Here is a 13,849-nt window from a genome sequence, read left to right as displayed (position 1 = left end):
GCCTTAGTCAAGAAGCCTTTGTAAGTAAAAGCGGCCCGTATTCTACAGGGCAGGCTTTCAGAGTGGTAGTGCGACCGGGTGGTGCTTTAGTCTTCCGAGAAGGGAGGTGTCTTCTCACAGGGACCTGGAGTCAGTGCTCTGTTTGTCATAAGCAGTTCACAGAGCTGTATAGAGTCAGACTGGTGCTGAGTCAAAACCCAGACCCTAAGAAGAAAGAGAAATCTCGCCTGCATGTCATCATACAACATGAGTGTGATTTTGTTTGCCTTGCTCTGAGATAGGCTGTTTCCACATTCTTGTTACCTGTTAATGTTAACAGAGAATTGCTTAACTGGATAATTGCATAATTAAACATTTTGGAAAAAGTCAACATTAGGTGCGATGTCATATAGCTGTGACATTGATCCTGTGTGCTTATTGCCGGGAAACTTGTGGAGTAGTAAGTGGGTGAATAGGGGGTGCTTTCTGGGGTGAGTTTCTTTGGTAGCTAAATCCAAACACAGCATTTTTGTGTACAGAGTAGTCCTGTGACTGACTCTGGTAGTTTTGAGTGGAAAGGAAGTTTTTGCATTTTCTTGGTTTTGTGACTACATCTTCCTGAACTGCTGTAAAGACTAGCAGAAAGTACGGGAGAAAGGAGTTTGTTGCAGTTGAAACAGAACAGGTTATTCTGGTCTACAGCAGGCATGATGGTCTGTCTCAGGGATATGTCTGGTTAAATAGGCAAATCCATGGGCACATCACAGTTTTCAAGTGGAGCCTGAACTATTCTCCGCTGAAACCAATGGAGGAAAAGTCTAAAGCATCACCCGCCTAAAGTAGTCACTGGGAAGCTTTGGGGGCATCTGTAGCTGAGAGATTAGAAGTAGAGAAAGCAGAGGAAAATCAGGCATCAAATTAAAATGGGCCATTATTTTAAATATTTATTTAATTAGTTTATCAAATGATAATATACTATAAGGGGCAGAGCACAGTAACAAACATACTGCTGCCCTTTTTTCCCCAGAGAGATTTGATATAGTCCAGGTTGGTCGTCTTCTTCTTCTTTTTTTTTCGAGACAAGGTTTCTCTGTAGCTTTGGAGCCTGTTCTTGAACTAGCTCTTGTAGACCAGGCTGGTCTTGAACTCACAGAGATTGGCCAGCTTCAGCCTCCTGGGTGCTGAGATTAAAGGCAAGCGCCACCACTGCCCATGCCCAGGTTGGTTTTAAGTTTACTGTGTAGCCTTGAAGTCCTGATCCTCCTTCCTCCACCTCCCAATGCTGGGATTACAGGGGTATACTACCAACCTGGGCTGTAGCATATTGGTTTTGTTTTCTTACTTATTTCTGAGACAGGGTATGTAGCTTTGACTATCCTGGAACTCACTGTGTAGACCAGGCTAGCCTGAACTCAAAGAAATCTGCCTGGGCTTTTGCCTCCCAGGTTCTGGGATTAAAGGAATGTGCATACGCTTGTGTGTTTTAATGTCGATTCCAGGTAATGCGCTGTTTACCACTACAGAATCCCCTAAACTTTTCTGTATGTTTGGAAATGTTATTATACCAAGTTTGGAGAAGGAATATAATATTGACACTTGATTAAGAAGGATGTTAGTGAGGAAAGTGGGGAAATTTGAAGATTTGTAGATGATTTAATAGCTTTCTGACTTTAATAACTTCTATCCCATAAGATGTTAACATTATGGGACTGGAGAGACAGCTCAGTGGTTAAGAGCACCTCTCCTAGAGGGTCAGGGTTCAAGTCCCAGCACCCACCTGGCAGCTCACAAGTGTCTGTAACTCCAGTTCTGGGGATTTAACATCCTCACACAGACGTACATGCAGGCAAAAATACCAGTACACCTTAAAAAAAAAACAAAGTTTTAAAAAATAATGAAAAAGCAGGTATATGGTGGGTACACACATTTAATCCTAGCACTTGGGAGGCAGAGGCAGCCAGATCTCGGTGAGTTGGAAACCAGCCTGATCTACAGAGGGAGTTCCAGGACAACTGGGGCTACACAGAGAAACCCTGTCTCAAAACACGCCCCCCCAATACAGACAGACAATGAAGTTGAGGCTATATGGTAGGTGGATCTCTGAATTCCAGGCCAGCCTCGTCTACACGTGAGTTCCAGACTAGTCAGAGCTACATAAGGAAAAAATAATAATAAAATAAGTTGACCTAGTAGGAAATATGCATCATTAAGTGAAAAAGGCAAAGTGTAAATGGTATGATTCTATTTTTGCAAGCATTTTGACGAATAAACTCAGGGCTGGAGAGATGGCTTAGTGGTTCTTACAAGAGGACACAGGTTCTATTGCCAGCATCTACGGGTAGCTTACAACTGTCTGTAACTCCAGTTTTTTTAGGGGGTTCAAAGCCTTCTTCTGGGGGCTGGAGAGATGGCTCAGTAGTCAAGATCATTGACTGCTCTTCCAGAGGATTTGGATTTGACTCTCAGCACCCACATGGTGGCTGAAACCAGCTGTAACTCCAACTCCAGGGGATCTGATGCCCTTTCTGGTCTTTGTGGGCACCAGGCACACATGTTATGCACAGGCATACATACAGTCAAAACACCAAAAAACACATTTTTAAAAAGCCCTATTCTGGTGCCTGGTGGTGGTGGTGCACGCTTTTAATCTCAGCACTCAGGAGGCAGAGGCAGGTGGGTCTCTGTGAGTACAAGGCCAGCCTGATGTACAGAGCAAGTGCCAGGATAGGTTCCAAAGCTACAGAGAAACCCTGTCTCGAAAAACAAAAAACAAAAAGCAAAAACCTCTTGTGGCCTCTGCAGGCCCCAGGCATGCATATGGTGCACATACACATCAGAAATAATGGAATAATTTTAAACTAAGAAAAGAAGCCCGAAAGCACATATGTGAACCAGCCCTGGCTGTGCACTCCTGACCTCACAGCACTCAGGAAGTTGAAGCAGGAGGTCTGGGCCTAAACTAGGTGTGTGTTGTGGTGATGCACTTAGGACAGGGTGTAGACAGCTTCTCTGTGTATTATCTCTATTTCCACAGCAGTTACATCTTTTTCTATAAACATTCTTTGCTCTTTTAGGTAAGGAAACATATACTCTAAAAAAAAGTCTCACACAAATGTATCTTAGTCTACAACAAAACACAACGCGACCCAGAATGTCAGTGTTTGTTCCTCCAGTGTGGCCTCTGACCTGTGTGCTGTGAAATCAGCTGGTGTGTTTATCAGCGTGTAGACCCCCTGTCCCCACCTTAGAGCAGCTGCATGAGAACGACCCTCGAGAGCTTCAGACAGTGCGTGGGGATGCACTGCACAGTCGGGCCACACTGTGCTGCAGCTCGTTAGCGAGCTCCACATACTTTCTGGATGGTTCTTCTGTTTGTTTGTTTGAGACAGAGTTTCTTTTTTTTTCTTTCTTTTTTTTTAAAATATTTTATTTATTATGTATACAATATTCTGTCTGTGCGTATGCCTGCAGGCCAGAAGAGGGCACCAGTCCCCATTACANTTTATTTATTATGTATACAATATTCTGTCTGTGCGTATGCCTGCAGGCCAGAAGAGGGCACCAGTCCCCATTACAGATGGTTGTGAGCCACCATATGGTTGCTGGGAATTGAACTCAGGACCTTTGGAAGAGCTGGCAATGCTCTTAACCTCTGAGCCATCTCTTCAGCCCCGAGACAGGCTTTCTTTGTGTAGTCTTGGTTGTCTTGGCACTCGCTCTGTAGATCAGGCTGGCCTCAAACTCACTGAGATCCACCCGTCTCTGCCCCCCCCATATGCTGAGTTTAAAGGTGTGCGCCACCACTACCCAACTCTTACTGCGTAATCTTGACCCCTTCCTTTATTTCTAGGGTTGTTCAAAGTGTTGATTCTCCTTTTTTCTTTCTTTTTCTGTTAATTGATTTTGTTTTTCTAGACAAGGTTTCTTTGTGTATCCCTAGCTGCCCTGGAATTCACTCTGTAGACCAGACTGGACTAATGGAGATCCACCTGCCTCTCCTCCCAAGTGCTGGGATTGAAGGTGTGTGCCACCACTGCCTTGCCTTTCTTCTTTTAGACACTAGGAATTGAACTGAATTTTTTTTTTTCAAGACAGGGTTTCTCTGTGTAGCCCTGACTGTCCTGGAACTCACTCTGTAGATACCAGGCTGGCCTGGAATCACAGAGATCCGCCTGCCTCTGCCTCCCGAGTGTGCCACCCCCACCCAGCGCTGAACTAAAATTCTTTAAGTTTTAACTGGAATACAAACTTACTCAACCATTTATGATTTTATTATGTTTTTAGATTTATTTTTGTTATCTTATGTGTGTGTTTTGTCTGCATGTGTGTATGTGCACCATTGGTGTCAGAAGAACATGTTGGATTCCCTGGGACTAGACCCAATGTGGATGCTGGGAACTGAACCCATGTTGCATTCAAGAGGAACAAGTACGCTTAACTGCTGAGCCAACTCTCCAGTGCCCTCCTTCTAATGATGCTGCCCCGGCACAAGTGGGCCAACACTGTGAATTATCATGGAGAAGGGCAGAACCCTCTGGTCAGTGAGGTCGTCAGAAAGAGACAAACACACCTGCACACTGAGTTTTCTGAGGACCTGCAGGGACAGTGCACAGCTCACACTGTTCATACTGGTGTGTGTGCGAGCAGACCAGCCTCCAAGCGCACAGAAAGTCACGAGCTGCTTGCACAAACTTTCTACTAGGCCTGTAGAAAAGGCCCAGCTCTGAGCGTTACTTGCTGCTCTTCCGCTGGACCAGAGTTCGATTCCTAGCACTGATGTTGGCCGGCTCATGCTGCCTCCAACTCCAGCTCCTGGGGATATTAAACCTTATTCTGGCTGCTCCATATACACACAAATCAAACTTAAAGAAAACTTTATTGGAGTGAATTATCTATTTTTATGAATGGATTATAGCCTTTCTTTATGAACAACTGGAATTGCTCAGTACTTTCAAATGGAGTAAAATATTGGTTTCTGGTTTTGTATTTTATTTTGTTTTTGAGCCCACATTGACCTCAGAATTCTTGTGTAGCTGCGGTTGACCTTGAATTCTGATCCATCTGCCTCTACCTCCAAAATGCTGCAATTAGAAGCATGTGCCACTGTACACAGCCAGTTCTGTTCTTATCTAACATGTAGTGTGACCATATTTTCTATGACAAATGATTTTTTTATTCAGATTTAAGTAAGGTTAACAAGATATTTGAAATCAACATGATGAAAACAAGATTTGCAGTGTGTGATTATTTACATTTGTACGAAAGCAGAGACACTACACACCTACCTATTCATGTGTAAAATAGGGGCCTAAAATAGCAGTTCCATCTTTGGACACCAGGTGGCACTTTGATGCAAGAAGTATGTACAAGGAAATAACAGCAGAGGAAAAGGCCAAAGAGAAACTTGCTCTGCAGACACAGGCAGTGGTGCCTTGATTGGCAGGCCCCTGGGTCCACGAAATGAGGTCTCTGGTTGAACCTGAATTATGCTCCGGTGCTGGGTTCACAGTGTTTGGGATTTCAGTCTTTCTTAGATTCAGTTTGCTTGACTCATCCCTCTATTGTCTGTCAAGTTCAGCGCTCAAATGTAGTGAGAACGCTGAACAAATAGGCAAATGCTTTGTTCTTTGAAAACAGTTTAGGGGTTGCCAGGTGGTGGCACACACCTTTAATCCCAGGACTCAGGAGGCAGAGGCAGGTGGATCTCTGAGTTCGAGGCCAGCAAATAAAAACCTTAGGGGAGAATCACCATGACTTAGAAATGTCCATCAGTAGCACACCTTTGTGCATTTGGGGCAAGCTGCTGGTGATGTCTTCCCACATCGCCGTGGCCAAAATGTCCTTTGCTAATCTTCTGCAGTTTCCATTAGATCTCACAGACAGAGGTTTGACATGCTGTGCTCTAAGAAAACTGTTCTCAGTGGAGACCTCACATGTTCTCGTTAACATGTAGAGGAGAAGCTATTCATGTGTACCTGATGCAGTCTAAGTACAGGGTTTGTTCTAGAGCGTTTGACTTGCCTCCAGAACTGGCGTGGAGCTTGTTTGAAAAGGTTTCCCACATGCTCATCGGTTCCAATCATGTTTCTCCTTACTGCTCCTTAGCTCTGGAACCTTCTGAGTCTCAGCTGCTTTTTTTTTTTCTTATGAATCCAAGCCTTGTACACTGAGTTACACACCTAGCTTGGTCTGTTTCTTTGTCTGCCAAACGGGGTGTTAACATTGACATTCTTCATTTGTTCAGTCGGCAGCGGAGTTTGAGCTTCTCTTCTGTTCTGGTCTCTTCTCCAGGAGCTCACAGACTGGTGAGAGAAGAGATGTGACTCATTTTAGGAATAGGAAATAAGAGTATATTGACCTAGGACTAGATGGTGGCTATGGCTGAACAACATGCATGTGACTATGATTAATGCCCCTGGACCGCGTGCATGGAAGTAGTTAAAATGTAAAGGTCATGTTATGTAGGTATGTATATTTTACCATAAGTTTTTTTTTAAATTGTTTTTGTTTTTTGAGACAGGGTTTCTTTGTGTATCCCTGGCTATGCTGGAATTTGATCTGTAGATCAGGCTGACTTCGAACTCACAGAACTATGCCTCCCTCTGCCTCCCAAGTGCTGAGATTAAAGGCATGCATCATCACTGCCTAGCATAATTTAAAAAAAAAGTAAAACAAGGATGGTAAAGTTCTGAGTACCTGAGTTCAGTTCCAAGATTATACATAAAAAGGCTGGGCATGGTGGCACATGATCGTGCTCTCAGTGGTGGGAGGTGAAAACATGAGGCTCCCCAAGGCTCACTGACCAATGGACCGCCAAATCAGTGAGCTTCGGGCCAGTGAGAGACCCTGCCTCAAAAAAATGTGGATGACTCCTGAGGAGTAGTAGACGAAGTTGTCCCTTAGCCTCTTCCGCACGCACAAACACCCATACACATCTGCACCTGCACACACGTGAACATATACATACACACAGAAGTGGGGAGTAGTAGTAGATGAAGTTGTCCCTTAGCCTCTTCCGCACGCACAAACACCCATACACATCCGCACCTGCACACATGTGAACATATACATACACACAGAAGTGGGGAGGAGAATATGGCACATAGTAGGTACTCAGTTTAATGTTTACTTATATTTTCTTTTTTGTTATGTTGAAAATTATCCACATTTGATCCCACTAGGAGGATTTGGAGTTTTTTGTGTGATTGTTTGTTTGTTTATTTATTATGTATACAGTGTTCTGCCTGCATATATGCCCGCAGGCCAGAAGAGGGTACCAGATCTCATTACAGATGGTTGTGAGCCACTATGTGGTTGTTGGGAATTGAACTCAGGACCTCTGGATGAAAGAGCAACCTGTTCTCTTAACCAGTGAGCCATCTCTCCAACCCCAAGGATTTGTTTTTACCAAGTTTTCTGATTAAAAAGTTAGGTTGAGACAGATGGTGGTGGCGCACACCTTTAATCCCAGCACTTGGGAGGTAGAGGCAGACAGATCTCTGTGAGTTAGAAGCCAGCCTGGTCTACAGAGTTAGTTCCAGGACAGCTAGGGCTGTTACACAGATAAACCCTGGCTTGAAAAACCAAAAATAATTAAAAAAAAAATACTACATAAAACTGGGCAGTGGTAGTGCATGCTTTAAATCCCAGCACTCAGAAGGCAGAGGCAAGTAGATCTCTTTAAGTTCAAGTCCAGCCTGGACTACATAGCCCGTTCTGGGACAAACAGGACTACCTAGAGAGACACTGTCTCAAAAAAAAGCAAATAAATAAATAAGGGCCCGTAAAGCTCTTTATATCAGGGCTTTGGGTTTCTCCAGAAGAGTTTTTTAAAAGGACCCAGTACCTGCACAAATGAAATGATTAACTTTGCTACTCCAGGAAAAAATGTTAATCCCAAAGTCATTTATTTTGGCTTTAGAATGGACTTAGTGCTTTTGTCAGATTCTCGTGCCTAATGACTTTTTGCTTAAGCTATTTAAGATTGTTTTAAATTCCTTTAAATGGCAGCCTAGGAAGTAGGGGGTGACGAAATGGGCCACAGATGGGAGCTGGACTAGAATTTCCGTCTCCCTGTACTAAAGCCTCCTGTTACGCTCTTCACAGAGCAGTCTGGCAAAATGACTTTTAAAGTCTTAAAAATATGCTTACTCTTTGATCCAGTAATTCCACTCCTAGGAATTTGTCCCAAGGAAATAATCAAACAAGCATGCAGAATGCAGGGACAAGGGCATCTACAACACACATCAGCAAAGAAGTTAAAACCAACTGTTTAAATAAAGAATGCAGCTGTCTGTATGTGGTGCCAATGTTTGCCATGTGCTTCTAAAAGAGAAGGAGACCTCTAGTCATATACACTGGGAAACAGTGAAGAAGGGGCAGAAATACATTCCGCAAAAACATTGCTAACTTCAATATTGTGATAAAATCACGAGTGATCTTGTACATTTTGTTTTTAAAGCTCTCTGCTTGATCATATAATGCTTTGTCATTAAAAAGCAACTTTCATTAGTAATACACACATAAATACATACATACATATACACACATACATATACGCATACATACACATTTATACACATATTTATATACACACATACACACATTCATATACATACATACATACACAAATAAACACACACATATTTGCTTATGTATCAACAAAGTCTTTTATAGCTGTTTGTGGCACATGCCTATAATCCCAGCACTTTGAGAGACTGAGAGACAGGAGAATCAGAAGTTTAAGGTTATTCTTGTCTATATGAGACACTGTCTCAAGAAACAGAACAAAACAGAAGCTAAAGGCCAGAGAGATTACTCAGCAGGGAAAGGTACCTGCTTCTAACGCTGAATTAGGTCCCTGGGACCTACATGGCCTTGTCAGTTGTCTTATGACCTCCACATGCATGTGCTGTGGAAGTGTGCCCCCAGTCCTACATAAATTACAATAAAAATTTAAGCAGTAATAAAAATAAGCACCAATCTTCACTTGTTATTCTTCTGCCTCTACCTCCTTATGTAGGTATTTATTATAGGCTTGTTCTATCACATCCAGATGACTGTTTTAAAACCATGCTACTCTGAGATCTAGTAGTTCCACTTTCAGACATTTGAGAATGTTTCTTTTCTTTTTCTTTCTTTTTTTTGGGGGGGGGGTGGGCTTGGGGGACAGTGTCTCACTATGTTGCTTTGGCTGTCCTGAAACTCACTGTGTGGACCACACTAGCCTCAAACTCAGAGAAATTGGCTTGCCTCTGTGAGCGCTGGGATTAAAGGCATGCACCACCATTGCCCTGTTGAATGTTTCCTTCCTTCCTTCCTTCCTTCCTTCCTTCCTTCCTTCCTTCCTTCCTTCCTCCTTCCTTCCTTCCTTCCTTCCTTCCTTCCTTCCTTCCTTCCTTCCTTCCTTTCTTTCTTTCTTTCTTTCTTTCTTTCTTTCTTTCTTTCTTGTATTTCAAGACAGGATTTCTCTGTGTTGCCCTAATATCCTGGAAGTCACTTTGTAGACCATGCTGACCTTGAACTCACAGAGATCCTCTGCCTCCCAAGTGCTGGGATTAAAGGTGTGTGAATGTGTTTTCTTAAGTGTCATAGTCAAATATGTGAATTATCAGAAATCCCATTGACAGCATTGAAAGTCAATTGTACTTTATTTTGATTTAAGTTGTTTTCCCAATAAAAATAGCCATATTTAGTCAATGTCTGAAGGCATGATTAGAGCATAACGTGGCGTCCTGTTTCCTGACGCCAGCACTGTGGAGGGACAGTTGTGGGGCCTGGAGACCCACAATGTACTGCGGAGCTACTGAGACCAGTAGGCTTCCTGTGACCCAGCAGGGACAGTCAGCGTCTATGATGGTAGGTAGATAACACCGCCTAGCCTTCTCATAGCTGTCTTTGTGTGTCCCAGCAGAGACAGTCTCTCAGAACACATTACCTCATGGAGCATGTTGAGAGACCCTTGAACTGTATTGCCTGAAGAACAAGAGTACTGAGAACATTTTGCCATCCCCAGTGAAAGTCTTCTGTTCCCCTTTATCACTGTCTCAGAACTCTGCATCGGAAGGTTCAGATGGGGAAAGAAAATGTGTACAAATGATGAAGCCAGCCCAGCCTCCACCAACCCACATGCCTCTAGGCTCCTGTCTACACTGCCTTGTGTGATCATCTGAGGGATTTGTCCTTTGGTGTTTGCAAGCCTCTGCCCTGCACACTTGATGGGCTTCTCTTTTATTCTCACTCCCTAAATTCTTAGGATCCTGTGTGTCCTCCCTGAAGGAAAAGAACTTGTAGGTTCTTCTGTCATCTGAGGTTAAATGGAAAGCTTTTTGTGGTAAACTTGGCCACAGTAAGTCCTTTGTTATTTAGAATTTCAGTAGGGAGTTGGCTTTTTTTTCTATTTAGTTCTCCAATAGTTGAACACTAACCCAAATGAGCTTCGTGTATATGGGAGGGTGGGAGGTGGAAGCAGATAAATCTTGCTTTTTTGGATATTATATTAAATGCTGGTTTTCCTATTAGCACTGACCTTAAACAAGCTGATTTACTCTGTTAGAGCCGCCTCCTCAGTTAGAGTTCGGCTGCTCCTTCTTGCCTCTCTTCACAGTGCTGTTTTTCATTTATCCCAGAGCCCCTTTCCAGTTGGGGACAGTTATGGTCTCTATAAATACACTGCTTCTCCCACTCTGTGTCTGACAGTTTCCTTACGCTGCTCCACCTCCCCAAGAACCTGTGAAGACTCTCAGAAGCCTGATCAACATCCGAAAGGACACGCTGAGGCTTGTCAAGTAAGTTCCTGAGGGCTCAGACCAGGTCCCAAGTGCCCTTCTGCTCGTGGGGCAACAGACGCTCTATGGGAGTCAAAGAGCAGCTTCTGCTAGGGCCCACAGCCTCCTGCCTGTGTCTGAAGGATGCCAGCTGCCAGGCGCTGCTGAGGCACGGGCCCTAAGATAAGGCCTTGTCGTGTTTGTGTAATTTGAAACGTGGGCACCGTTCTGTACAGAAAGAACGTTCACCAGCCCAGGCATTTTAAATATTATCTGTATTCTGTGGATCTAAAACAAAGGGAAAAGAACTATTATTAAGGGAAGGGCTGAAGTCTGCAGATACCCTAACAAGCTATGGAGTAGTAAGGTGTTCAAGTTAGGATATAAAATCCTACTTTAAGTTGGTCATGGTGACATGTACCCAGGAGGTAGAGGCAGAATAGTGTTGAGGCCAACCTGGGCTCTGCTGCAGGACACTATTGGGGGCTGACAAGCTAAGTGGACTCCTATGCATCTGGATGTCTGTAGGCGTGCAGTAGGCTGTCAGAGAGTTTGGGTTGAAATTCAGGATAAGTATGTGAAAAACCAAAGGACTAAAAAGGCCAGTGAGTCCTCCCTTCGGGGAGTTAGGCAGGAAAAGAAGGCCAACCGTAGCTTCCTCTGTGTCAAGCTGTAAATAGCCTTTGTGAAATCACAGCAACACAGCTAGGTGCTGTGCTAATAGGGTTGTGACTTCCCTGCAGTGTGGAGATGTCAGAGCTCTGCGTGGGTCAGAGGGAGGAAGGAGACAAACTATGTCAGCAGTAGAAAGTCAGTAGACGGTGCCTAAAGACTGACAAGACTCAATAACAGGGACAGTGGTGGCACACACCTTTAACCCCAGCACTTGGGAGGCAGAGGCAGGTGGATCTTTGTAAGTTAGTGCCAACCTGGTCTACAGAGTGAGTTTCAGGACAGGCTCCAAAGCTGCAGAGAAATTCTTCTTGGGAAAAAAAAAAAAAAAAAAAAAAAAAAGAGGACCTTTAGAAAAAAATCGTACTGAGTGAGGTAACCCAGACCCAGAAAGATTATAATATGTACTTACTTATAAATGACTTCCTACAGTCCACAACCCCAGAGAACCTAGACAGTGAAGAGGACCCTAAGAGAGACATACATGGATCTACATAGGCTGGAGGAAAAGACAAGGTCTCCTGAGTAAATTCAGAGTATGGTGGTCACTGGAGAGGGTGGAAGAGGAGAGGGGAGAAAGGGAGGGAGCAGATAAAAACAATAAAAACAAGACTTAGCAACAGGGCGTGCTGTTCAGATGTGGAGCTAAGTGCATGCCGCACTTGCAGTGTAGAGGAGGAGAGGAAGGGAGGGGCCTGCTGGTCTCCAACAGCCTGTGGGAACTCAGGCGTAATTAGTGATCGTCACTAAAGTGAAAAGTGATAAAGTGAGAGGCACACGCACTCACACAGGCCGTTTATTCCCCACGGACAGCAGGACCTAGTGAATAGTCTAAATGTCCAGCAGACAACACAGTGATAGCTACAGCAAAAACACAAATATGTCATTCCAAACAGCCAGGTGTGCAGTGTTGTTTTAGGGGGCTAAAGAGGAGTAAGGGTGGTTTGTTTGTTTTCTAGGTAGGGTTTCTCTGTGTAGCCTTTGCTGTCCTGGAACTCGCTCTGTAGTCCAGGCAGGCATTGAAATCACAGAGATATGCCTACCTCAGCTTCCTGAGTGCTAGGTTTAAAGATGTGCACCACCACCTTCCGGCCACCCAGAATATTCTTATTTATTTATTTTGGCGTTTTGCCTGAATGTGTGCCTGTGTGAGGGTGCCAGATCCCCTGTAGTTGGAGTTACAGACAAGTGTAAACCGCCATGTGGGGTGCTGGGAATCGAACCTGGGGCTTCTGAAAGAGTAGCCAGTGCTTTTAACTGCTGAGCCATCTCTCCAGCCCGAAGAGTAAATCTTCTTAAAATTCTGATCCCTGATGGGCAACGGTAGCGTACACCTTTAGTCCCAGCACTCAGGACACAGAGGCAGGCAGATCTCAGGCCAGCCAGAGCTATACAGAAAAACCCTGCCTTGAAAAATAGACAAAACAACAACACAAATCCTGACCCACTTCCTCCAAAGGGAGGATTGTGATTATGGGGGGATTGTGATTGTAGGGGGATTGTGTTTGTGGGGGGATTGTGTTTGGGGTGATTGTGATTGTGTGGAGATTGTTTTGTGGGGGGGTTGTGTTTGGGGCGATTGTTTTTGGGGGGATTGTGATTGTGTGGAGATTGTGTTTGTGGGGGGATTGTGTTTGTGGGGTGATTGTGTTTGTGGGGGATTGTGATTATGTGGAGATTATATCTGGGGGGATTGTAATTGTGGGGGGATTATGTTTTCTCAGATGTGCTGAGGAAGTAAAGAGCCATGGGGAAGAGGCGGGCAAAGCTAAGGTCTACTACAATGTCGAGTTCACCTTTGACACAGATGCCCGGGTAGCCATCACCATCTACTATCAGGCCACTGAAGAATTCCAAAATGGGATTGCCAGGTAAGCTAGCACATCAGGTAAGCTGCTTGCTTCCTGGCCTTCCTGCCCACCTAGGAAGGAAAACCTTCTTTACATCAGGCAGAGTCTGGACATTGAGTTTAATTTTCTTTTCCAATCTTTACTCTTTATTTTAGCTCTCTTCCTGTGGATGTATGGTTTAAATATATGAGCCCAGTAATAGTCCAGGTTCAAGCAAAAAGAAGAAGGTCTTTCTGAGTTAGTGCTGTTGGAAATTGAGAACAGGAGTGAGACCGTGAGAATTGTTAGACTTCTGGACTGAGTTCTAACTTTAGCTCTGCTCCCACTTCACCCATAGCTACATTCCAAAAGACAACAGCCTGCAGTCGGAGACCGTGCACTACAAGCGGGGGGTGTGCCAGCAGTTCTGCCTGCCCTCTCACACTGTGGACCCCTCGGAGTGGGCAGAAGAGGAGGTAAGTTACCTCGCTCAGGGTCCGCCATCACTTCAGAAGGGCCCAGGCACTGACCTAGGGCTCATGCCAGCCGCGGGAACTCTGTCCAGATGCTGGAATGCCATGCTTCACTGGTAAGTCTGGTGGC

At 44.4% G+C, this 13,849-nt stretch overlaps 1 protein-coding gene across 6 annotated transcripts in view; it reads left to right on the top strand.

The window, feature by feature from the left end:
- Window positions 1–13,849, top strand: part of Rnf157 (ring finger protein 157) — a 71,131-nt gene that overhangs the window by 32,028 nt on the left and 25,254 nt on the right. For all 6 annotated transcript variants that reach the window (XM_050140042.1, XM_050140047.1, XM_050140043.1 and 3 more), the window contains exons 3-5: window positions 10,678–10,766; window positions 13,142–13,288; window positions 13,605–13,722. In XM_050140042.1, the coding sequence (XP_049995999.1) occupies window positions 10,678–10,766; window positions 13,142–13,288; window positions 13,605–13,722 (354 nt within the window). The remainder of the gene's footprint in view (window positions 1–10,677; window positions 10,767–13,141; window positions 13,289–13,604; window positions 13,723–13,849) is intronic.

This window comes from Alexandromys fortis, unplaced genomic scaffold (assembly GCF_014885135.2).
Source record: "Alexandromys fortis isolate MF-2015 unplaced genomic scaffold, M_Fortis_MF-2015_v1.1 scaffold_39, whole genome shotgun sequence".
NCBI lineage: Eukaryota > Metazoa > Chordata > Mammalia > Rodentia > Cricetidae > Alexandromys > Alexandromys fortis.
Note: the sequence above shows the minus strand (reverse complement) of the source record. Positions and strands in the feature narration are given on the sequence as shown.